Source organism: Lampris incognitus, chromosome 8 (genome assembly GCF_029633865.1).
Source record: "Lampris incognitus isolate fLamInc1 chromosome 8, fLamInc1.hap2, whole genome shotgun sequence".
Taxonomy (NCBI): Eukaryota; Metazoa; Chordata; class Actinopteri; order Lampriformes; family Lampridae; genus Lampris; species Lampris incognitus.
The window spans coordinates 36,898,389-36,925,029 of record NC_079218.1 but is presented as its reverse complement, the minus strand read 5'-3'; the positions used below and the strand labels follow the sequence as shown (position 1 = coordinate 36,925,029).

Below are 26,641 nucleotides of genomic sequence, written 5' to 3'. Positions count from 1 at the left end.
GATATCTAGAAATTGTCTGCATTTTCAGGTTGATCCTTTGAAAACAGGAGTCCGTTATGTCTTTATGTGTGCTAAATAATCCTGATTTTTAAAAAAATCACAGAAAGTTGAATCGGTTCATCTGGACAAAATGTTTATTGAGAGAATGTTTCATCACTCATCTAAAGGCTGTGACACACCAGGCCGTCGGTGAGCTTCTGTAGCCCTAGTTTTTGCGGTATGTCACGCGCCGTTGGCATTGGCACTAGTCAGACCCCTGTTGGTAGCTTTTCGGGTGTTTAATCGGCGGCGGAGCTGAGGGAGATCACTCTGATTGGCTGTTCAATTTAGCGAAACAATGCATGAGAAGAGAAATTTAAGTTATGAAAGCAAGCAAATGACAAAGTCAAGAGGCCACACACAGAAGGCTCTTCTCATTTGTTGTCGCCATTTCACCTGAACATTTCAAGAAGCCAAATTTTTAACAACAACATGGCAATCTGTTTGGGAAAGCCCCTTGATTCTGTCGCTGTAGCGTCCACGATTTTACCCATTTAGTGCGATTTCTCCTTATTTCTCGCCTCCGCCTCTTCCTTTCTTCTTCCAAAACCAAAAAACCAAGGGCTGACAATGCCAGTGCCATTTGCAACTTTTTATCAGACGTATTCTCGATTAGAGGTACCTGTATTACGACACCGTCTGTAGTGAGCGAGAGTTGAGTGAAAAAAGTAAGCAAACACTGCTTTGTTTACGGTTTGTATATCCGTAGTCCTGGGTCTTCCGGTTTCAACTTTTGAATGACGAATACAGACTACCGCCACCTGCTGGTATGGAGAGTTGTTTCTTCTCACGCAGGCGCAGAACGTACATGCTAGTCGGCCTTTGGCTGTGGTCTCTGAGGCAGGGGTCGGGAACCTTTTTGACTGGGAGAGCCATAAAAGCCAAATATTTCTAAATATATTTCATTGAGAGCCATATAGTATTTTTAACGTATAATAAATTAAATATGTCTTACTTTTAATGCGACTTCTGGTGCTGCATGGTTTTGCTGATGGCCTTGTAGTCTGGTTCATACGTGGTGAGGTTGAGCTTAATGCAGGCGTTGAGGCTTCCATCAGTTAAACGTGAGCGTAGGTTGGTCTTAATTTTCCTCATATGCGAGAAAGACTGTTCACATGCATATGTAGAGCCAAACATGGTCAATACGGCAATACTCACACGCTGCATTGTGTGGTATGTCACAGGAAGCTCGTTCCAAGTTTTAAGAATCAGCTGGTCTTCAGGTTGAAGATTTTTAATTTCTGTCCACTTGTGTTCCCTCGCCAGCTCTGCTCGCTGTCGCGCAAGACTTTCCAACTCTCCATTAAGTGACTTGAACTTACTCATCCACATGTCTGATGCCTTCAGGTCAGCAACTTCCAGCTCAAAGTCTCCGATAGAGACCCCGGGGATGCATGTCAGGTCGATTTTGTCCACTGCACACTCATGTGGATGAGTGATGAACTTGAAAAGACCAGTGCGCGCACGAAATTCTCCAAAACGTGCTTTGAATGACTGCAGGAGATTGAACGTAAAGCCAGCTAGCTGCTGGAGATCCAGATGTTGAGTGGAGTCACTTGCTAAGCATGCATCTCTAAATTGTTGCAGTCTTTCAAAGTGCAGAAGACGACCTGTTTCAATGTCCCTGAGAAAGACTTCCAGCTTGCTTTCAAATGCAAACACTGCTTGTTGAAGGGATGAGATTGTATTTCCAATACCTTGCATTTTCACATTGAGCTGGTTCAGATGGCCAGTTATGTCCACGAGATAGTGAAACTGCAGGAGCCAGTCAGTGTTGTCTAGCTCAGGATGCTTGACGCCTTTCATTTCAAGAAAAGTCCGGATTTCACTCAGGCAAGCTGCAAAACGGCTGAGCACCTTCCCCCTTGACAACCAACGCACGTTGCTGTGTAAAAGCAGACCGGGATAATGATTCCCAACTTCTTCTAACAGAGCTTTAAACTGGCGATCATTTAAAGCTCGGGCAACAATAAAGTTGACCACTCGAATGACCAGCGACATCACCTCGCCAAGCTCCTGGCCACACGTCTGAGCGCAAAGCGCCTCCTGGTGCAGGATGCAATGAAAACTTAGGATGGCTCTCTTTTCATGTTCACGGAGAAGCGCTACAAATCCTTTGTTCTTCCCCAACATACAGGCTGCGCCATCAGTACAGACAGAAATAAGTTTATCCATCGGTAGTTTTTTTTCTTTAGCAAACTCCATGAAAGACATGAATAAATCCTCTCCTCTTGTTGTCCCTTTCATTGGCAAAACAGCCAAGCTTTCCTCACGCAGTGTGTCACCTGCAGCATACCTGGCAATGATACTGCACTGAGATAGATGGCTAACGTCTGTTGACTCATCTAACGCGAGAGAAAAGTATGTCCCGGCGTTTATGTCCTTAATTTGTGTTTCCTCGACTTGATTTGCCATCATGATGCTACGATCGTGCACAGTTCTTGCTGACAGGGGCATGTCTTTTATTCGTTTGATTATCTTGTCTTTATTTGGGAAGTCATCAAACAGTTCATTGGCCACATCAAGCATGAATGTTTTGGCATACTCGCCATCTGTGAATGACTTTCCATTCCTTACTATTGCCAAAGCCCCCGCAAAGCTAGCGGAATTCCCGTCACCTTGCTTGGTCCACACACGTAGTTGCTGCTGACTCGTCTGCACTCTCCGCTGTAGCTCCTCGCATGCCCTTTTCCTGCTGTCCCCCGCTGGATATTTCCATGCAAATGAAGCATGGTGCGTATCGAAGTGCCGCTTTATATTTGACCGTTTCATCGATGCAATTTTATCATTGCGTATTAGACATACCGCAGATCCTGCTCTCTCCACAAATGCAAATTCCTCTGTCCACGCAGCCTGGAATGCACGGTAATCATCGTCTTTTTTTCTTTTCGCCATCTTTTCCGTTACAAGGGTTGAAGCGGATAAACTAGTTGGCTATCTGATAAAATTGATTTCTTCACCTTTACAATGACCCGGACATGCTCGCGAGCCATTGGTTCCCGACCCGACCCACGGGTGACCCGTGACCCGTGAAATTTATCTTCAAAACTAATTTCTGTTTACTTTAAAATGACACAGTATTATTAAGAAATATCACAAGTATTTTAAAATCAGTTCCAAACTGATTTTTTTGAAAAAAAAATAATTTTCAACTCAAAATTGTCTGGGAGCCATATGCCGTCACCGGAAGAGCCATATATGGCTCGCGAGCCATAGGTTCCCGACCGCTGCTCTGAGGTGTGTTCAAGTGCTACTTTTTGGCCCAGACGCAGGCGACGTGAGGCGACGCAACAGTCGGCCTTCGTCGCCGCTAGTTCTCTGATGTCGGTGTAGTGTGTCAGGGCCCTAAGTGACTTCTTCAGTCTCAACTGACCGCAGGTATCCCCACCCTTATAAGCAATACAGTGGCATAACGACCGAAAACAACGATTGGTATGCAAATTGCCATGAGCATTAACTAGAGTATTGTAAGATAGCGACAAGGCCAAGAGAATGGCCCAACACAGAAGAGCTAACGCATCAGGCCAGCACTCCGCAGTCTACACCCATCTACAAGCCAGTAGCCACTCTTTCAAGGATGAGGATGTGTATGTCATTGATAGGGAGGAACGCTGGTTTGAACGGGGAGTCAAAGAGGCCATTTATGTTAAGAGGGAACAACCATCCCTGAACCGAGGGGGGCCGAAGAGTACATCTGTCACCAACTTACAATGCTGTGATTGCAACTATTCCCAAAACCTCTGTGAATAGTACACATGGCCATTATAACTCTAGTTAATGGTCACAGTAATTTGCATATGAAACCAATCGTTGGTTTCGGTCTGTATTGTTTATTAGGGTGGGGACACCTGCCATCAGTTTAGACTGAAGAAGTCCCTTAGATGAGTGATGAAACATTTCTCTCAATAAACATTGTGTCCAGATGACCTGATTCAACTTTCTGTGAGGAGTCAGTTGTGGTTATAAAAAATAAAGTAGCTCTAGACTAATTGTTTCCCCCTAACTAACTTCAGGCAAAAGTATGCCCCCATTTACCAAATTTACCATGCCTACTTTGTATCCCAGATGTTTTCCCTAATCTCGTTAGACACTAGTTTTGCTGAGGCGATAACAGTGATTGGTCATTAAAAGTTGAGATGTATGCTGTACTTCTGTTTGATGCAGTATCTTCAGGCTCATATAAAGGGAAGGTATCTTTTTAGAGTCTGTCAGGAAATATAAAGTTAGTTCAAATATCAGTTAGTTCACTGAAATGTACCCTGTTTCACTGTTATTTCGTATAGATGAAAACATATTAAATATCTCAGCCTCTTCCGAGATGGGTTCTCAGAGTCATCAGTTGACGCCCTGTGTGTGATCTCCCATAATGCATTTCACAGCTTCCATCTTCCATTTAAACTGTTATGCTACTTCCTTTGATCTTATTTTAATCCAATACCAAGACGGACCTGTATCATGTGAAAAATCAAAGCCAAATGGCATGAATTTCTCCCTTTTGTACACATAAAGGAATGGTACAATATTCTTAATAAGAAATTGTCCTTATTTATTGAGTCATTCATTCCAGTGACCTTAAACTAATAGTCTAATATGCATTCATAAGTAAAAGCAATGGATTGGACTGGTACGTGGCATCAACATATTTAGAAATCACTCCCAGCAGTAAAAACCATCAATGACTATTTTCTACTGCAATGGCGTTATGTTGCTTTTGAATGGGTGTCATTAATGTGGGGCATGCTTATGTAGAAGAAAGTTGGGAAAAAAAAGATTAATTTCCTCTCTCAGATGGAGCTCAAGCCACAGTCCCTGTTAAAATTGGGACTGCTGTAGTGGCATATTGTGTTTGCTTACTTTTTCCACTTAGTCGTATTTGGCCATTCAAAACCAGCAAAAGACCACAGCATTACAATTACATAGCCGCTGTAATAGACATACTTTATAGTGCCTGTTACCTAAATATTCAATATGTTGTTGAGATGGATTTATTATGCCGGGATGTAGTTGAGGAATGTCTTGATATTCTCTGATGCGAGTGTGAGTTGTGTGTTAATGTGCCATGGACTGGCAAACTGTCCACCGCTGTGACCCCGAAGACAAGTTAGCTGTATGTATGTTTGGGTGGATGGATGCATGGATGGATGGATGGATTGATAGATGATCCTCTTATAGCAGTAGAAGAAATAGCAATGATGGCCACACTATAGGAAAAAAAACCCTGATTTGGAGGACATGATGAAGCTGTCTGGTGGTTTGTCCATCTGTCCTTTCTGTTGTCTGTGCCTGTGAGGGATAAAAGCAGTGCTCTTCTTTTGAATTTTTGAAAAGAAAAAAAACCACACAAGTCAAGGTAAAAAATAACCCTGGGAGTGCGCCAGGCAGATGAGAATAGCGACTAGAAGTTTAAAGCATCTTTTTTAACCAGCACTGTGGGTGAGCTAATTTGTCTTGAAGGAAAAGAGAGAAGGAATGAGTCAACAAATAGAGAGGAGAAGAATCTGGGAAAGAAAGCAGTGAGAAACAATGCAGACAGCAAGTGAGAAGAAAGAGGACAAGGTGGAGGCAGATCAAACACTCCGTCTAAATCTTTGCTTGTAATTCAGCATGTGAAAACTTTGAAAACTTTTAGTTATTCCTTCTTTATCGGAGCTCGCTTTGACAAAGAGATTTAACACAAATCTACTCCTGTTAACCACTGAAGTATCGGGTGTGGTCTTCTTTAATCAATAGAAAGCCCCTCAACAATGCCAGGGTTGACCCTTGTTGGCTACAAACCCCAGCTCAGGTTAAAGAGAAAGGTTTTCAGAAACATCAAGAGTGAGGGCTTAAGAGAGAGGAAGACGGAGAGAGGGAGAGAGCAATAGGAAAACAGGAGGCAGGCTACATGCTTTGGGTTCGGCACTTTTACTTACAACCACTGGACCTCAGATCCTCGCTGACCACATTAAAATAAATTGCAGGTAGACTTGCATGGTAGCCACATAATCCCTTAAATAAATAACATTCATGAAGCAAGTGCTGAAACACTAGCAAAAGAAGAGAGGACAAGAACATACTGCATGAACAACTGCAATCCCAAGTGATGTCAGTTCAAGTTTAATTGTTTTGCTGAGTATGTTTGTGTAAACAAGGATTCTGACTAGGTTGAATCCTCACGTTTTTTTTGTTTGTCTTAAAACGTCTGCAAATTTGCCAGCGTGTGACACACAATAGTGTACGCCTATACGTTTGCTCGCTGTGCCCTATAGAGGGCAGTGTTGTCTTTGCAAAACCAAAATCTACAGAAAACTAGCGAATATATATAAAACAAATTCAACTAGCTAAATAAATTTGTAAACAAGCATGTCAACCGCATTTGTTTGATATTGCTTTGTGTCGAAATACTGTGCCAGCTTCTTTGTACCTGCTGCCAGAGTTTTGTTTTGGTGTTGAACTCACGCTACCTGCTTTACCGATAAGTGTAGGTATAATGCGTAGGTAGGTGGGCCGACATGGTCGACGTAGATGTTGACATGTTGGTGGGATGAAAGCCTCTGTCTCTGCAAAACCTCGTGAGCCTTTTACCCAGATCCCTGTGCAGATTATGCAGGTTGTTCCTCTGAGTGTCTTCTCTGCACTGCATCTTACTTTCCAGTCAATCAGTACTTAGAAATCGTGTAATTGCCAGTAACAAATTAAACTTTGATTGGTAACGATGCTCCTGAGTGCCCCTTACAGTGAGACGGTTAATTTTGGTGGAATGTCTACCTTACTATAACATGGCTCCATTCACCTTTAGTTTGTTCCATCGGGGAATGGATTTGTAACCGAGAATATTTCCCCGCTCGTTGGGGGACTCGATCGAAGGTTGCGCTGCACCACGAAACGACATCGCTAACCTCTCGACTAAAGGGGGCTGACCTCTTGGCGATCGGCCAGTGAGTCTTTTTGTAGGTTATAGCAGTCACTCTCTCCCGGAAGCTCGCCCTCGCGCTTTGTTATTATCGCGCTCGGAAGAGACTTCTGAGGATCCGCACGCTTCCGGACACTTCCGGATCCCACCGCTGCCACCAGTGTAACCGAGCATGTTTCCGCCCGCTGCGGGATTCGAGCTGGAGTACGAGGCGACATCACTAATCGCTCGACTAAAGGGGGTCGACCCCCTGGCGATCGGCCAGTGAGTCATTTTGTAGGTTACAGATTTTTACTAAAACTCAAGTTTAAGGGCATCCGGGTAGCGTGGCGGTCTATTCCGTTGCCTACCAGCACGGAGGTCGCCGGTTCGAATCCCCGTGTTACCTCTGGCTTGAATGGGCGTCTCTGTCTGCTACGTTCCCCTGGCGAAACTCCTCACTGTCAGGTGAAAAGAAGGTGCTGGCGACTACTCCGATTGTAGGCGGCATGTGGTAGTCTGCAGCCCTCCCCTGATCGGCGGGGGGTGGAGCAGTGACCGGGGTGGCTCTGAAGAGTGGGATTATTGGCGAAGTACAACTGGGGAGAAAAGGGGGGGGGAAATCCGGGGAAAAAAACATAGTAAAAGAATATGGAAAATAAAACTTTGCAAATTCAGAGCTCTGAAGCTGACAAACAGAAACACATGACTACTTTCAACATAATAGCAGCGCCATGATTTTAATTCTTCTGTCCGTAACAACGTGAATTGATGACAGATCTCGCCTTTTTTGCAGCATTTTCTTTTTTATACAAGTGCCAGTAATCTCATTGTACAACAATTCCCCCATTCACATCTGGTTTAATGCTGGGAAAATGAGGTTGTTTGTTAGTGCAGCCCATAGTAACAGTTTGCTGTTTATCTTGGTAGCAGGCAGTGTTATGTTTTCTTTATTCACAGATGTCTCTTTCAACTCCCAACTTGGCATCCAAAAAGATCTTTTGAATCCGAGGATTGACAGACAGACAGAGGAAGGCCTGTTCACTGGGAGCATTAAATTTCAGCTTGCAGCGACATGTGTGTGTGTGTGTGTGTGTGTGTGTGTGTGTGTGTGTGTGTACATGCACATGCCTGTTAGTATGTGTCCCTTTGCGTGTACATGTATTGGCTGCCTTGCATAAACACGTGTGGGTTTCAAATCAAATGAAATCAAAGCAAAGCCAGTCTAAGTTTACATCTCACATGCAAGGTACAGCCTGGTAGCAGTAGTTGCTGGCAATGAATTGTTGTCTATGAACTCAGTGAAATCAAATAAAATCAAATAGATGAAATCGCAGCATTCTGAAGCACCAAATAAGGGGGCACATGCATAGAAGAGGAAATACAGATTTCCGGGATTGGTACGAATCTCTTGTGGGTATAACACAGCAATGATGATTATCATAATTATACTAATGCTAATACTAGTACTAAAATAATAATAGAAACGAACTAAATTAGGAGGAGCATGTAGGGCTGTGACTGTCACCATCTTTATTTCATCCAGTCTTGTTTAAGAGTGTGTATGTGTTGTGTGTTTTCCTCAATATGTTTGTGCCCAGATTGAAACCAATTTGCTGCAGGGAAAAGCTCGTTTAAATATTAATATTTCATTCAAGAACAAACTGTTTCGCCAACAACCATATGATGGTAATGCTGAACATCTGTGGCTATGGAGTGGAGGCATTACAAAGTTTGTTTTCTTTTGTGATGAGGCACTTTTTCTCTGTTTGTAATATGTTTTTTCCCCTCTCTGTTTTCTGCTCTTCTTCTCCTCCAATCTTTTTTTTCCCTCTTTTTCGCCCCAATTGTATACATCCAATTACCCCACTCTTTCGAGCTGTCCCAGTCGCTGCTCCACCCCCTCTGCCGATCTGGGGAGGGCTGCAGCTACCACATGCCTCCTCCGATACATGTGGAGTCGCCAGCCACTTCTTTTCACCTGACAGTGAGGAGTTTTGCCAGGGGGGACGTAGCATGTAGAAGGATCACACTATTCCCTGCAGTTCCTCCTCCCCCCTGAACAGGCGTGCCCTCTGACCAGAAGAGGTGCTAGTGCAGCAACCAGGACATATATCCACATCTGGCTTCCCACCTGCAGACATGGCCAGTTGTGTCTGTAGGGGCGCCTGACCAACCCGGAGGTGACATGGGGATTTGAACTGGCAATCCCCGTGTTGGTAGGCAGCTGAATAGACCGCCACACCACCCGGACATCCCCCTTCTCCTCCAATCTTTTTTTGTCTCATTCTCATTTTCTCTCTCTCTCCCCCGCTCTCTCGCTGCCTCTCCGTCTTTCCCTCTCTCTAGCTGGCAGTCCTGCGGGCGGTACCCAGGGGTATGTACGATGGTCCGGTGTCTGAATTCTCCCCAATGTCCCGCGGTGGGACTCCCTCAGCCTCAGCACGCACCTCCCCGACCAAACAGCCTGTCAGGAACCTGCACCAATCTGGTTTCAGCCTAGCAGGTAACACTGCAGTACACGGTGAGCTGCCTTTATTCTCAGATACCCTTACTTTCCTCCCTTTTTAGCTGGCTGTCTGTATGTCTGTCCAACTACCTGTCTGCCTGTGTGGTTGTCTGTCTCTCTTTCCCTCCTTACATTGATTCATAAGTTTGTTCACCCATCTGTGACTGAATGTTTCAATTATTGTTGAACTCTGCCATGCAGTCCTTTATAAATAATTTTCCTTTTGTCTCTTTAAGTTTGCTAATGTGTAAAAGATTGTTGTCACTCAATGTGCCAAATAAAGTTTGTGATGATTCACACCCATATACCGTACTTATATTCCGTATGCTCATTAATTCATTTATCAACAGACTCGTACACACTACTACTACTACTACTGATATTACTTTCAGCTGCTGCCGTTAGGGGTCGCCACAGCGGATCATTCGTTTCCATCTCTTCCTGTCCTCTGCATCTTCCTCTGTCACACCAGACACCTGCATGTCCTCCATCGCCACATCCATAAACCTCCTCTTTGGCCTTCCTCTTTCCTTCTTCCCTGGCAGCTCCATATTCAGCGTCCTTCTCCCAATATACCCAGTGTCTCTCCTCCAAACATGTCCAAACCATCTTGTATAATTTCATATAATATGATTCATATAATCGCATCATTTGGAAGTGCATGCAAATCAGACCATCCAGACATTTAAACTCCAGTGTTTGATCCATACATTGGTATTTGCACACCGGATTTGCTGTGAAGTATGATGCATGCAGCCATCATGTGACTTTAGTCCATCAGTGTGAGCACTTCTGGAAATTATCCATGCTTTATTTGGCATGACATTTGTGTTGACACAACTTAGACCCATGGTGAAATCTGATATTCTCTGTTCATTTTACCTCATGCTTGTATTTTATGACATGTGCAGTATGTGATATGTATTGTAATAAGCAGTACTGTCAGTATGTGTGACATCATTAGGGTTATCTGTAACCATACTGTATGTATGTCCTATATACACGAGCTTTATCTTTTCTATTAATCGGTGCTTGTTATATACCTGGCCTGTTTGGTTGCTTGAAGCTTTGACAGGCTATGCTACGAAGAACATGGATTCACATTCATGTGAGCGAAAGTGAGAAGTTATTTTTTCTTTTCATTTTTCGCAGTTATTTCAGGAGATCACAAAGGCAGATACTAAAAAAAACTTGACAGCTGTACTTTAGCTGGTGTTTATCTTGTTGCTGACATTTACTTTGTGCTTTGAAATGTGTGAATCAGCATCTTAAAAGATTAACTTTTAGTTGTGAGACTAATACTGATGCTTCCGGCTCCATCTGCCTTACACGGGCTTTAATGGATCAAATGTTTTTGTTCGCTTGCACTTAACATGATTTTCATGGTGAAGGATTACACCTCGTATTTACTTGTATGAGCATGAATACCCGAGAACACAGACATTATAGAGGGATTATCACTCAAAGACTTTTCCCCCTTGGCACAAGGTCATTGTAGGGTTACTGCAAAGTTGTAAGGACACTACAGCTCTGATCTTTGACCTTTACTTACAGTATAGCTGCTTGTTATGTTAGTGTCTATTGTTGCACTCAGTTTCTGTTATCTGGGAGAGATACATGCCCCGAAAATGAAGAATATAAAAATGTAAGCCGAGGGTGTCCAGGTAGCGTAGCGGTCTATTCCGTTGCTTACCAACACGGGGATCGCCGGTTCAAATCTCAGTGTTAGCTCTGGTTTGGTCAGGCGTCCCTACAGACACAATTGGCTGTGACTGCGGCTGGCGGCTGGTGACTCCACATGTATTGTAGGAGGCATATGGTAGTCTGCAGCTCTCCCCGGATCAGCAGAGGGGGTGGAGCAGCGACCGGGACGGCTTGGAAGAGTGTAGTAATTGGCCAAGTACAATTGGAGAGAAAAAGAGGGGGGGGGGAAATCCCCCCCCCAAAAAGTAAGCCAACATTTCACCCCAGCCAATCAAGCAAACTTTATTTGTTTATGTAGCAGATTGTATACTTCAAAATGCAATGTGTTGCAATTTACATTGGAGTGAGCTAAAAGCCAAGACATCTGTATTTAACTGTATTTAACAAAGCCTGTCCTATTTGAGTGATGCGTAAGCATGGGGATTAGATAAGGCTTGTTAAAGTTTGTTTTATCTCAGGTGCCAAACAGTAATGGATAGTCCAATATACAATTAGTCAGTACAGCCACTGCCGTTCATACAGAGTGGAGTCGTTTTCGCAACCGCAGTCATGGAATTTGTTTTCCGTATCCAAACCACATCAGTGAGACAAAGAACAGAACATAAAGCTTATCTGGTACTCCAGTTAGCTCTAAAATCATTTGCACACTCAGAAAGATTTTGAAAAGGGTCTTGTTCTGAAACACAACAAATCCATTAAAAAATGAAGATATAAAAAAAAATGATAAAAGCTATAAGAGAGAAGGGTGGTGCAGTGGTTAGCGCAGTCACTTCACAGCAAGAAGGTACTGGGTTCGAGCCCCGGGGTAGTCCAACCTTGGGGGTCGTCCCGGGTTGTCCTCTGTGTGGAGTCTGCATGTTCTCCTGGTGTCTGTGTGGGTTTCCTCTGGGTGCTCCGGTTTCCTCCCACAGTCTTTGGACTGTGGGAGAAAATTGTCCCTAGGTATGAATGTGTGTGTATGTGTGTTGGCCCTGTGATGGACTGGCAGCCTGTCCAGGGTGTCACCCCGCCTGCCGCCCAATGACTGCTGGGATAGGCTCCAGCATCTCACGACCCGAATTCGGATAAGCGGCTTGTAATTAATGGATGGATATAAGAGAGAACAACAGACAACTCAACAGCAACTCAAAATATCTTAGTGTCATCCATGTCCAATCAATTTGTCAGGGTAATTGCACTGTAAAAAGTTTTTTTTTAATGATTTTGTATGCATTTGTACTTTGATTTTATTTTATAGTATGCAGAGAGATCAACTTGACTTGGGCTACATTTTCTCACATTGGCTCAGAAGATAAATTATTTAGCTTTACTGATTTCATCTTGATAAAATTCAGTGACATTCATTCTGTCATGTCAGCATTCATGTATTTTAAGCGATAACCATGAAGAAGGTCAGTCCAGGATGTTGTTGTTAGAGAATTTCCCGTATTAATAAAAATAATAAAAACAATTTTAATCCACCAGCAATTTTTCTTAGTGAAGTTTGATAAAGCATTAATGCAACTCATTTTTAAGACACGAGTATATTTTTATAACAATAGGGATCCAGTTTTGGAACAAAAGCGTTCAAAATGTTGTTGACCCTGGGAAGCTGTTAAACAACCAGTCTTCACAGGTACAGCCAATTACTGGTGAAGGAGGATGGTGACATCCAAAGAAAAGAATTTCCACTTTTCATAACATGACACTCTCTCGCTCGCTCGCTCTCTCTCTCTCTCTCTCTCTCTCTCTCTCTCTCTCTCTCTCTCTCTCTCTCTCTCTCTCTCTCTCTCTCTCTCTCTCTCTCTCTCTCTCTCGCTCGCTCTCGCTGTTCATATGTGTATTGTGTTTATGTGCAGGCATGTGCCTGAGATGACTTCGTTTCCTTTGTACTGTGTTTTTCCCATAGATGTCACCTGCAGAATTGATTTAGTGCTTTGGCTTGAGACGTGAAGTTAGCTAAGCCTTGGCTTAGATGTGCTGTATCCTGAGTTTAGCTCATTGGTCTTTCCATTTATCTAAACACATCAATCTAGCAGAGGACCAGCTGGCTCATCCTTTGGAAATACTCTGCTTATTAATCTAAAAATAGTTTTGTTTCTCTTGTATTTCGTACAGCTCAAAGTCTGAAAATTTGTTTTCCACTCATTCAGACACTCCTACCATATGTACTAGATAATATTAATGTGCTCCAGCTGTATTTATATATTTGCTCATTGATGACACATTAGCTGCTTAGTGTAAAGCCATTCTTAAAGGAGGGATAATACTACCAGTACTAGTATTTCAGGTTCAAACATTAAGTAAAGAAGAAAAGAAGAGGTAAACCTTATCCTCTAACTCTCTATCCCAGAGCTAATTGTATGACAGTCCTTCTAAAAGACCCATTCATGTTGGGTCAAAGTGTCATATGTCTTAGCAAACAGCCCTCTCTGCTGTTGTTCTCCGCTGGAGAAGCTCAAGGATGGAGAACTTGAATCCTGATTGAATTGCTTGGAAGCAACTCAAATAACATACCATTGCTAGCATAGTTCTCAGCCTTCATGTTGTGTCTACAGCCCACCAAAGAGCACCTTTGATTTTAATTGAATTTGAGGAGCACTTCAAACACACACACACACACACACACACACACTTATATGTGGGAGGTTGTCTACCTAGGTCTGTGTAGTTTGGTCATTTCACTGTTAGAATCTCTCTCTGTGTCTCCCCCCCCGGCCCCTCCCTCCCCCCCTCTCCTTCTCTCTCGCTCTCTCCCTCCGTTTCTTTAGGTCCCCCCACCCCAGATGATAACCCCATTAGGCCTGCTGGTCGACGTATCGTAGTGCCACCTGGTGGCCGTTCCAACATCACGTCCCTCAGTTAAGTGACAGGAGGAAGAGGGGATGAAGTCCAAAAAAAACAAAAAAACAAAAAAACAACAACAACAACAAAAAACAAACAGCCACATCCAGTAGGAGGGATGGGAAGGAGAAGATGAAGAAGAACATGTTTAGTTAAAAGATAAATTGAGTAAAACACTGAATCCTCATGCCTTACCTGTCACAATGCTACCTTGCTTGGATAAGAACCTTATTCTTTTTCCTGGGGGAATTTCACCGGTCTGGCTCTGAACGTCAAAGGGTAGGAAACACGTACTATAAGAGGTTAAAGTCACGTCAAAACACAACAAATTCAATCAGTCTCTGCAACAGTTCCCGCTCAGTCGAGCATACATTACATGGAATGAAATGCAAAAAAGTGAACCTTATTATTCAGTTGCAGCCATAACATTACGCTTCAGCATCTGGCAGTGAAACACCCCCATACTCTTGTATTCATCCTAGAAAGAAAACAAAACCCTGGAATTCTCTGAATGGAAAACGAATACCGCTTTTCTCATAATGAAGCTATGGTTCCTCTAGTCTGTTTGGCTTTCAATGTCACCTCCTTTTTTTCCAGTAGCCTGCTCTCTCTACACTAGCTCCCTTCTTAGCCATGTAATAACATACAGTACCATTGATTAGCTCTAGGTGGCATTGTGTATATGGTAGATGTAAACGTAGCTTCGTGAACAATGTTGTTGCAGCCTGTCTGACTTTACTGGACCAAGGAGAAGGTATTTATCAAATCTCAGAGCAGGGCTGTTGGTATGCAATGGAGATGGACCAGCATGGGCCACAATTACAAGGGTGACATGATCCATGCTCCTGTGGCACCCCTACGCTGAGACACTCAATGAATACCATCCCCTGGACCTGTTGATAGCATAATTAATTAAATGTGTAAGGAAAGAAAAAGCAAACATGTTCTGCTGGGAAAAAAAAATTGTTAACGTGCACAAGCAGATATGAAAATGTTTTGAAATTGCTTTCATTTTCTTTTTCTTTTTGGAAGATTTTTTTTTCATCTTAGGTTCCTCAACTTTGTCATGGTTTTTTGAAGAAAAGAAACAAAATGAGAAACTGTTCTTGTTGTATGTTTTGGCAAATCATCTTGAAAGGGAGAAAAAAAAAGAAGCATGTACCGTTTCCACAATAAGTTATGCCAAGCTCAGCTGTCCAGTATGAGACCTTGACATAATGAGCTTTGTAAATGAGGATTAAAAAGACCAACTAACAAAACAATGAAAACCTGCTTTCAGATAACAGTTCTTCGCTTATGGCTTTCGTTTTTCTTGGTTCCTAATGGTAAAAGGCCCTGGTTTGAGGTTAGAAAAAGTTCACGTTACCTCATCATCATAACATGTTCTTGCTGATAAGTGCTGATTCAATATCAGCCTTCAAAACATCACAAACTCCAGATAGTATGCTGGTGCTCAGTTTACCTGAAGCCCCCCTGAGTTGACCATCGCGCCTTTGTCACAGAAGGTCCTCATTATATTTCCTAATGTCTTCTGGCCTGTACACGTACCCTCAGACAAGGTGGAGGAGGGGATGGCTTTTACTTTGCTGCCGTCCCAGCCAACCGCAGTGAGGCAGGGTGGGAGACACAAGGTGGGAGGAGGGGGCGGCGGTGAGGTAGAGTATGACATGGTCACCAAGTGGTGGTTTGTATTATTTATGTTAGTTTGAATATCTCCGTTGTTTTTTTTTTTCATGTTCTTTTTTTTTTTTTTACTGTTTTATCAAAACCCCGAGAAGACAGGTCAAAAATAAGGTGTGCTGTGGAGGTATGATTTGTTCCTCAATAAACATGAGTTGCAACTGATTGACTATGTTCATTTTTTTTAAAACGTAATTTTTGTGCCAAATAACTGCACAGCGGCTAGTTTCAGTTATTGTTTAGCGTGAAGTACTAGTAGTATTTTCCAGCGTGTACTGAACAATCAAATTTCTTAATAAAGTGATATCTTAAACTCGAGTTAACTAGCACTTCAAATACAAATGCAGCCCACCCAAATGCAACACACAGAGCATAGCATGAAAATTGGTTAAGAAACAGAAAATAAGTGCGATAAAAAAAGGTTTAGATAGAGAATGTGAAACAATTTGGGTAGGGGCTTGTATGTGAGGGTGCTAATGGGCGGTGCTATGTAAGGGGAGGGGAGCTGGGTTGGAACTGACCCCAGCTGAAACTTGAAAATCGCTTTTATACTTTTTTATACTAAACAATGATTTGGGAAAGTGTTTAGTAAAACACTATCATTGTTCCATCAAAGCTAATTTAAACATTATTAAAATTGTAAAAAACATGAGATTTCCCCATCTTCTAAAACAATACTTGCTGCTACGTTTTTTTGACTGGCTTATCTAATAAGACATGGATAGAGCATTTTAACAACACTTAAGTCAAAATGGCTGGGAGGAAAGCATGGCCAAACATTCATAATAAATATTTTACAGTAGCAGTTTTAATGATGTTGATGGACGATGAACCAGATGAAAAATAGATGATCTTGATATCAACTTAGAGCCAGATGGTAAATTCTTTAACACTTTTTTCCACTCACCATTAGCATGCTAACAGCATGAGCATGCTAGCAACATGATCACATAATTTTCAGTAGCCTATCAAGCCTATCCATATCAGTTCAATTCAATTCAATTCAATTTATTGTCGTTAAAAACAATGTGCAGGCACATGTTAAAAATGAAATGAGGGCTGTGGCTTCACCAAACAGTGCAAGACAGACACAGACAAACACAGCAAACACAGTATGAGATATACACACATGAAGACCAAAAGCTAAACATAAGTTAAAAAAGAGCAAGAGTACAAAATATTTAAAAATATCTACAGACATTCAGTGGGTGGCCAGGTTCAGGTGGGCAACAGCTTGTGGAAAGAAGCTGTTTTTGAGCCTGGTACTGTGGGCTCTGAGGCTCCTGTAACGCCTCCCAGAGCGCAGGGGGGGAGAACAGTCCATGATTGGGGTGGGTGGGATCTCTGCTGATGCTGAGACCCCTTCGAAGGCAGCGTTTGTGATAAATGTCTTTTTATGGCTGGGAGCTGGGTACCAGTGATATGCTGGGCCGCCTTGATGACCCGCTGCAGAGCTTTCTGGTCTACTGAGGTGCAGTTGCCGTACCACACAGATGCAGCTGGTCAGGATGCTCTCTATGGTGCAATGGTAGAAGTTGGTGAGAATTTTGGGGGATAGACGGGCGCTCCTCAGCCTCCTCAGGAAATGCAGGCGTTGTTGGGCCTTTTTCACAAGGGCCTGGGTGTTAAATGTCCAGGAAAGTTCCTCGCTGATGTGGACTCCAAGGAATTTAAAGCTGGAAACACGCTCCACTTCCACCCCATTGATGCGTATGAAGGAGTGGCTGCAGCTCGTAATTAATAGTCTATTCTATTAACATTCTATTCAACATTGTAGTGAATTCGGGGGGGCAACCAAAGGAATTGCCGTAGCCAGGACGCCAGGGGCATGGCCATGTCCCCGGGGGCCAGGGGGGGCCACGGCCCCCATTGGTCAGAGCCAACCCCCCCGCTGGCCCCCGCCCCCCTTCCCCTGTCCTGCGTAAACAAACAAACAAAAAACGCCTGCACAGAAACAGTCAAATGGAAGCTGAAATACACGCATTATTATTATTAGCCCATTATTATTAAGTTTTGCCCTTTGCCACTAAAGTTATGAGCCCAATGGGCTCATATTTGTGTAAATCCAAGTGTAAAAGCAAGAGTGTGTAAGTGTAGCATGGCAAGTCCAAGTGATGTAGTTTATTTAGTTGTGTGTGTGTTCAGGATATGGAAATGTTGGCTTCATTGTGTACATTTTCCCTTCATGAAATTGAAATTGCAATTGAAATACTAAATGACATTTCTGTCTGGTCTTTCCACTTCACAACACTTAAACCATACCCATTGCATTAACACCCGTGCATGGGACATGTAGATTAGATGAACAATACCATTCCATACCCTTTGGCTGTACACAATCCATGGCATTGTTAAAAGGGCTAACATAATCTTCGAAAGTAGTTTTAAAATAGTAGTTTTGACAAGTGCCACCCTAATTAAATGGTTGGCCCCAGCTGGCCCGCTCAGTAAAAAAAGTCCTGGCTACGCCCCTGCAGGACGCGGACCCGTATTTCCTGCACCGCGGGCGACAACGTTAACCAGTCGACTAAAGGGTCCAACCCGTTAGCCAAGGGCCAATATGTCTACTTATCCATGCACGTTACACTATCCCCTTCCTTCGGGAAGCGCGTCTGCGTGAATCCCACTTCTGACACCAATGTAGCAAATTCAGGGGGCAACCACAGGAACTGCTGCAGCCAGGACGCGAACCTGTATCTCCTGCGCCGCGGGAGACATCGCTAACCGCTCGACTAAAGGGTCTTACCCGTCAGCCAAGGGCTAACGTGTGTACTTATCCATGCACATTACATGGATAAGTCGTCTGCCGTAGTATAGTGTCCTGAAGGTGTAGAGCTTGGCTCAACTTCTCTCCCTCCTCTGTATGGAGTTAGACGGCCTTGGTGCACCACCACTTTCTTCCGCCAGCCATTTTTCTATACCCGGTACACTACATCGGACAGGGCTTCCAGTATAGTGCAGGGTCCCTCCCACTGACTCACCAGTTTGGGGCATCTTCCTCTCTGGCGTCGGGGGCAGTATAGCCACACACGGTCACCTGGCTGGTACAGCTTCCCATGAGCATGGGTATCATACTGTTGCTTCTGTCATTTGGATTTCCCTTGGATATGGTGTCGAGCAAACTCGTGAACTCTCTCCATCCACTCCTGGATACGCTGTACATACACGGGCCCTGCTTCATCCAGTTCTTTTCCCGGAGGGCGCCCAAAAAGGAGCTCTGTTGGAGTGCGCAGTTCTTGGCCGAACATGATTGAAGCTGGAGTGCAACCGGTGCTTTGGTGCACTGCACTCCGATAAGCCATCATCAACAATTGTAGGTAGTCATCCCAGTCACACTGGTGCTTTTGGACGAAGAGTGACAGTTGCACCAGGAGGGTGTGGTTGTACCGCTCAACCATCCCATCGCTTTGGGGGTGTAAGGCCGTTGTGCGTGTCTTCTTGATGCGTAGTAGGCGACACATCTCTTTGAAGACTTGACTCTCGAAATTTCGACCCTGGTCACTGTGGATTTCGTCAGGCATACCAAATCTTGTGAAGAACCCGTTGACCAGGACTTCAGCCACTGTGATTGCCTCTTGGTTTGGGATGGCATAGCTCTCCGGCCACTTGGAGAAGTAGTCCATGGCAACCAAGATATACTGGTTCCCCTTTTCTGAGAGAGGCAGGGGGCCGAGAATGTAGATGGCCACTCTTTCCATCCAGTCCCCCACGTGGTATTGCTGCATCTCGGCCTGATGATGCCGCGGTGGGCCCTTCCTGACGGTGCAAGCATCACATCTCCAGCACCAGCTCTCTACATCACTGCGCAACCTAACCCAGAAGAACCTCTGTCTTACGCGGGCTAGGGTTTTGTTGACTCCAAAGTGCCCTGCAGTGGGTATGTTGTGAGCTAGCCTGAGGATCTCCTGTCTGACGACTTTTGGTGCTATCAGTTGCCACACCACCCTACCTCCACTGGAGGACTCCCATTTGCGGTACAGGACTCCTTCGTTCAGCTCCAGGCAATCCCACATGGCCCACAAACTTTTCACCAGCTGGCCCAGTGCAGCCACTTCACACCCGGCTGGTCTCGTCCGTTGAGTTTCCACTCCAACACAGGTGCAATTTCGCTGTCAACAGCCTACATCTAACTCAGGTCTTCGGACGTTAACCTCTCCAATCCCTCTGGAAGTTCCTCCACAGCGCACACACACGTAAGTGGTGCTCTTCCTGTATCTCTTCCTGCAGGTCTTCCTGTCTCTTTTCCCATCACTCACGGTGTAGGCAGTAGGTCTCCAGACATGGGCGGCGGGAAAGGGCATCTGCATTTCCATGAAGCCTCCCCACTCTTTGCTGGATCTGGAAGTCATATTGACTGAGCTGTTCCAGCCACCTAGCGAGCTGGCCCTCCAGGTGTTTGAAGTTGGTCAACCACTGTAGGGAGGCGTAGTCTGTCCTGATTGTGAATGTCTGGCCATACAGGTAAGGATGGAAATGCTCCGTAGCCTTCACCACTGCTAACAGCTCGCGTCTCGTCACGCAGTAATTTCACTCTGGCTGGCTAAGGGTTTGGCTGTAGAATGCCACCACCCACTCCTCTCCCCCTCTCACCTGTGAGAATACTGCCCCCACCCCTTTGTCGCTGGCATCTGTATCCAGTATGAAGGGGCAGTCTGGTAAGGGGTAGACTAGGACTGGAGAGGTGACCAGGGCCTACTTCAGAGCCACGAATGCCTGACTGCACTCTTCTGTCCACTGGAACGGTTTCACCGTCTCTGCCTGGTGTAAGGGGCTGGCAATGTCTGTAACTTCTTACAAAACGTCTGTAATAGTTTGCCAAGCCCAAAAAGCTCTTTAGCTGGGGGGCATTCTCTGGCTGAGGCCACTCTGCCACAGCCTTGACTTTCTCTGGGTTGGTGGCTATTCCAGCGCCACTGACAATGTGACCCAGGAACAGTGTTTGGTGTTAGAAAAGCTGACACTTCTGGGGGTGGAGTTTCAGGTTTGTCTGTGGCAGTCTTCCCAGAACGTCTTTCAAGTTTGCAAGTTCCTGTTCAAAGGTGGAAGCATGGATCGGCAAATCATCCAACTAGACCAGGCAGGCAGACTTAGGCAGGCCCTCAGGTATCGTCTCCATCAGCCTCTCAAAGGTTGCCAGAGCATTAGAGACTGAAGGCCATTACTGTAAATTCCCAGAGCCCCTGTCCCAATGAGAAGACTGTTTTCTCCCTTGATTCTTTGTCCAACTCTCCCTGCCAGTACCCGCTTCTCAGGTCAAGCGTAGAGAACCAACACGACCCTGCCACGTTGTCCAGGACATCATCTACGCGGGGTATGGGGTGTGCATCCTTTATGGTGACCTCGTTGAGTCTGCGAAGGTCCATGCAGAACTGTGTCGATCCATCTTTCTTTGGGACAAGGATAGCTGGCGATGCACATGGGCTCTTGGATGGGACGACGATGCCAGCCTCTCTCATCCTCTGCAGCTCTTTTTCCGCCACTGCTTTTCTGTGGATGGGCAGACGATATGGGGCTTTGCGGATGGGGCAAGCTTTCCCCGGTCGATGTGGTGCTGCACGACTGAAGTGTAGCCAATGTCATTGAGGCCTGTGGAGAAAACATCCTTGAACTCCACCACTAACTGTCGCACCATTTCTCCCTGCGACATCGTAAGATGCTCCCCAGCACATGTACACATTGCCTCTAGGACCTCTGGAATGGGGGTTTTGGTGTCCTCCACTGGGGGATCCAGCACTCCTATCTGGGGTGCCTGACCAATCACGGCAATTTGGAAAGTCTGTCCCCCTGGACCCAGCATGAGAAGGTCAGCTTCTAGATCCAGATGACTTTTTGTGGCCCGAATGAAGTCCAGCCCCAGTATCAGGTCATCCTGGATGAGGGCTACCCAGGCCTCCTGTTCTACCTCCACATCTCCTATCTGGATTTTCAAAGTGATCTTTCCCTGGCTGTCAGTGACCTTTCCAGTGGCCATGCATAACACTCCCTAACTGGGCTTCACCTGGGTGCGCCATGCCCCGCTCCCTTTGTCCAGCACACTTCCCCTAACAACAGTGACAGAAGCTCCTGTGTCAATCAGCCCTCTACAGACTATGTCATTCACCTGGCAGTCTATGTAGATGTGGTTAGCGCCTAGGGGCCCCCAGCTCTCCGTTCCTGTATGTGTTTTATTTTTCACCATGCTTATTCCTTGGTCATTGTCTCCACTCTCTTCTCTCATATTGTGATCTTCAGCGCATATGTTCTCCATTTGTGTTGTTTGTCTGCCCCCATAGGTTGTTAGGCAGGCTGGTTCTAGCTTGAGGTTGGTGGTATTGTCTGATGTTCTTCTGTGGGGTCCCCACTATTTCAGTTTGGACCAAGCACTGGCCCTTGTGCTTGGTCCTTAGTATTCCCCCTGGTCCTTTGTCACAAAGTCTGCCCGTTCCTGAGACCTAGGTCCCTTCCTCTCATCACAGTTCCTGGCCAGATGTTCAGTGCTCCCACACACCCAGCAAACAAGTCGCTGTCTGCTCCTCCTGGGCCCCCCACCCCTTGTAGCTCGGACGTTTCCCACAGCGCGGACCATGGCATAGAAGTCCTCCTCTTCGGCATGCATGGTTGGGGGTGTGGCTACCCTCCTCCCTGGGAGCAGTAACTGTGGCCCGTCATCACAGTACTGGGCCGACCGTGGCTCTGTTTCTCTGCATCACTGGTGCGGGGTTGTATTGAGGGGGTGTCATCATTTTCTGGTTCTGTGTGAAATTTCCCCCCACTGACTGTTCACTGGCATTCTCATAGGAGCCACAGAACCAGCTTGGCTGACTGATTGGGTAACACTGCCTGTTTTCTATGTCAATTTCCCTTACTGTAGCTCTCTCAAGCATTTTTGGACGATTTGACCTTCCCAAAATGGCGTCTTTACTCGGACGCCAGGGTATGGCGTCACTTCCGGTTGGGACTCGCGCGACGTTCATCTGAGGCGAGTGAACGAAGGGAGCGATAGCACAGCCGGAGCGATTGACGGAGCTAGCATTTCCCCGTTCAGCCCAGTACAGTTTCCACCTCCATAGCTGTTGTGAGTGCCTCTCTCGTTGTCACAGGGCGTCTGAGTTCAACCTGAACTCTCATTTCGCTGTCGTTTAACCCGTCAATGAATTGTTCAGTCATCATTCGTTACTGTAGTTCATAGTTAGCACCGGAGTATGCTAGATGGAATAGCCTCTCTACCTCGCCTGTATATTTCGGCAGGGACTCGCCTCGCTCTCTCACTGTGTTTGAACTGGATCGTAACTACTGCCGTTCGGTTTTCTTCTCCATTATGTCACATAGCATGACATAATCGCATCGCTTCTGGGTCGGTAGGCTAGCTAACACTGACATAGCATCCCCTGCTAAACTTACAGCCAAATATCCAAAGGAATTGAATCAAGTGCAACTGGGCTGCACTTGATTCAATTATTTTGGATAACCATGACCTGGATGAATGAGAACATTCACAGACATCTTACAGCCAAATAAGCCCCTTTATCTTCATAGCTCCATCTATTGAGTTCACTTACGATCTCGAACTGCATTCTGAAGATCTCTCAACTGGACTTTCCCTCGTAGGTAGGGGGCTGTTTGCGAAGGCAAACATTTTCCCTGTGCCCCCCCCCCCCTCCGTTCCGGGACGGGCTGGTTGCTCAGCGGCTGGGGCAGCAGGCGTGCTCTGATGGGTGGGGGGGTCTCGCAGTCGCACCTATCTGCTCCATCTCCAGGTCGGCTAGGAAGCGCTCTTTCCTCCAGGAGTTTATCCAGTCGTTCAGTCTGTCTGCTGCTTAGCTTTATTACCGGCTCATCGTCTTCGCTATCCTCCTCCCGGCTCTCCCGTTGTAACGGTACCTTGGGTCTCGCGCCTCCATAGCTAGCGCCTCCATAGCTAGCTCCGGTCGGTTCGAAAGCTTCTCTCCTCCCGGCGTGGAATACCAGTCATGAATCCCACTTCTGACACCAGTGAAGCGTTTTGATCCATAACGAGGCCCGGAGACACGATGTCAGGTCAACCGATGAGTTTTATCGCCCTTTTTTGTTACACCCACGACTCGCACTAGCTGCTCGCCGCGCAGACCAAAACATGAAAACGCCCACTTCCTCTCGACTCCCGCTCAAAGACCACCCCCAAAAAGCCCACCTCCATTCGTTGCTAGGTTACCAAATCCTGATACGCTACAATATGTTATTTTAAAGGTTAAGAGTGTGAACTGGCCAGAGATGTGGTGTTAGCTAAAGTTAGCCTATGAATGATATTGTGGGAGTGCAGGAATGAGGAGACGGAGAGATCGAGTCGAGTCAATTCCGTTTACTCGCCACACAAAACGACACCGATACCGCACAATCTCTCGTGGCAACCAGCTAACCGCTGGGCTGCTGCAAACATGACTCCACCCCGGAAACTCTAAGCAGTGCCTACGTCAGCACCCCGAACGTCTGCCTTAAAGGAGCAGCAGCCCCTGGTGAATCTACCCTCAATTGTGTATCACCACAATATAATGCATATCCTGTTATGCATACATGCGATGTACCCTACATGCATGTTATGTAAAATAAAAGCATGAATACATTTTTATATTTATTCATAAATTGTTTATTTATGAGGGTATCCAACTGAAGCCTGGGAGAAAGAGCAGCCAGGAAAAGCGAGAGGGAGCTCAAGAAGTGTGGCGAGCCACATGGGACAGAGTGGTTTGCAGAGAGTTGAATTGCCTCTGGTGATGGGCGCGCAGTTCATCGGCCGATCAGTGACTGTCTGGATGGCAGAGGCGGGACTTGTGTGACTATAGCGTGAAGAAGAAAATGGCGGCTAACTAAGGAAGACGGTGGAAGTGTGGACGAGATGTTGATGTTTGATTGTACTAACTTAACCAAAAGGTTAGTAGCTGCAAAACGGAGTTGTACGAGTTCGGGTAGGCTGTCGAGACACAAGGAAATGAATGACCGCTGTCGTGTTTGAGGTGAACGGACCGTGCTGCAGTAGGAGCGACATCGTCATCGAATCTGTTCGGCAAATTTGGATGTTTCTCCCCCCCTTTCTTCCCAGCGACCCACTGTGAGTATTCTGCCACTTTAGCACTGGGTTTAAGGAGGAATTCGTTTTTGTAAAAAAAAGATTTTGGCGATTGTTCGGCGTGCGGCGAGGCGCTGCGCTGTCGTTCTTCATCCTGCGGAACGGGCACTGTTGACGGTTTAAATGAGGGGACACTTAATAATAATAATAATCAACCAGAGGGAGAAGCGGCGGCCACACACGACGCCAGCAGTACTCCCACTTGGACAGATACAAATGGGAAAGAAAAACAAACATCATAAATACAGATGAAGTCTGAAAAGGTGAGTCCCGACCAATGACATTTACCAACTTTATACGAACTGTGCAGCGGGATGCATGATGACTGTGCCAATACCATGGTGAAGTGTTGAAGTGTATTGTTGTGAAATGTTTGTTTTATTGCTGGAAGAGCAGATTGAGTGAGGTTCCACTCCGGGTTTGATGTAACATTCAAAGTGTGGTTTTCAGGGGTAATCGGGGCATGCCATTAGGGTTACATTTTGGAAGCGCAGCCTTAAGCTACCTTCACCTTTTTTTCCTCCATAGCAGAGTAAAGCCGTTTAGGAAGGCAGGGCATGGGGCCATTGGCCCCCGCACTTTTACCCTCTTCTACATTTTTTTTTAAAGTCAGGAATACCTGTATCCCCGCTAATGCCCATGTATTGCAACACTTGCGGTAAAAAGACGTTCAAAACATTCCCGTCCACTCTAAGAAATTAGGTCAAATAAAGCGCGCAGACATAAATTAGGAAGACTATTCAAATTTTAATCCAATCAAAGGGTACATTGCGACACAAATCAAATGCATTGTAACTTACATAGCAACCAATAAAATGACGTGTGTTTGCGTTGTTTGTCCGTTTGAGCCGTTAACGTAGCTAACGTCAGCTCTGCTAGCTAACAATATTGCGAACACATGCTTCTGCAAAAAAGTCAAGCGAACCAGTGAATAGACCCTTTTAGAGCCTACCGTTAAATACGAATTACGTCCTCTGGCAAGCTTACGTCATCTAGCTAACGTTAGCCAACATTTCTTCATGCTGTGTTTCTGGGTGCCAGAATAGAAGAAGTAATAAACTAAACTCGAAGTTTTATCGCATACCAGCTGCCACTCCCAGTCAAAAAGATCGGCGACAACTGTGGTTAAACGCGATAAGACGAAAGGATTGGACCGAGGAGATCATCAAAAATGCTCGTGTTTGTAAGCGCACACTTCATATCAGGTAAGTAAGTTAACGTTAAACTAAACTTATGTCTGTTGTAGGTGTGGATATGTGTCTAAAGGTTTGTCATGCCCACCTAACATTAATCAGAAAGTGGGGACTAGGAGGAATAACGTTGGGTGATTTCTCTCCCAATGTGAACTCTCTCTGCGTTAGCTTAAGCTACCAGTAACTTACTGTAATTAGGATGACACTCTTATAATAAGCTTCAGTTACATCTTATTTTGTAGGAGAGGCTTCTTTGGATAAACACAGCACAAACTTTGTCCCCTCTGTGTTTTCCTATGGACGACAGTGTGGCAGGCCTGCGGAGAAGCTGGAGAGGTAACGTTAGCTAAGTCAGATTGAGGTTTCTAGCTGTAATTAGTACCATAGGCTGTGTAATTCCTGTGTGCAGACTTCTTCACTAATAGTCTATGTTTTGTCTCTGTTTTGCCCTGTATTTTCTAAGGCTGGAAAGGAAAAGGAAGAAGAAGCTGAGGCTATGGTCCCACAAGAAGCATACAACAGTCTCAGTCAAAAGTATGACCAACTCAGTACTGAATATGGCAACTTGAGAAAAGACTTTAACAAACTCAAAGAGGAGAATGCAGGATTGAAAGAGGAGCTTCAGAAATCACGCTTCTTATGGAGACATGGTCAGAAACAATGCTGCACACTTTTGGGTTCTCACTGGGCTAACTTTTGTCATTTTCATTTGGTTAATGACAAAAATAAAAGATAGTGTG

The 26,641-nt window shown here is 45.2% G+C and overlaps 1 protein-coding gene across 2 annotated transcripts in view; it reads left to right on the top strand.

The window, feature by feature from the left end:
• The window catches only part of dpysl3 (dihydropyrimidinase like 3), a 66,537-nt gene extending 50,727 nt beyond the window's left edge, over nt 1–15,810 (top strand). Inside the window, exons 13-14 of one of the 2 annotated variants that reach the window (XM_056285520.1) lie at nt 9,260–9,416; nt 13,874–15,810. In XM_056285520.1, coding sequence (XP_056141495.1) covers nt 9,260–9,416; nt 13,874–13,968 — 252 coding nt within the window. In that variant the 3' untranslated portion in view covers nt 13,969–15,810. Of the gene's footprint in view, nt 1–9,259; nt 9,435–13,873 lie in introns of both variants that reach the window. The other variant, XM_056285519.1, reaches the window with a different exon arrangement.
• Nucleotides 15,811–26,641: the final 10,831 nt, after the last annotated feature.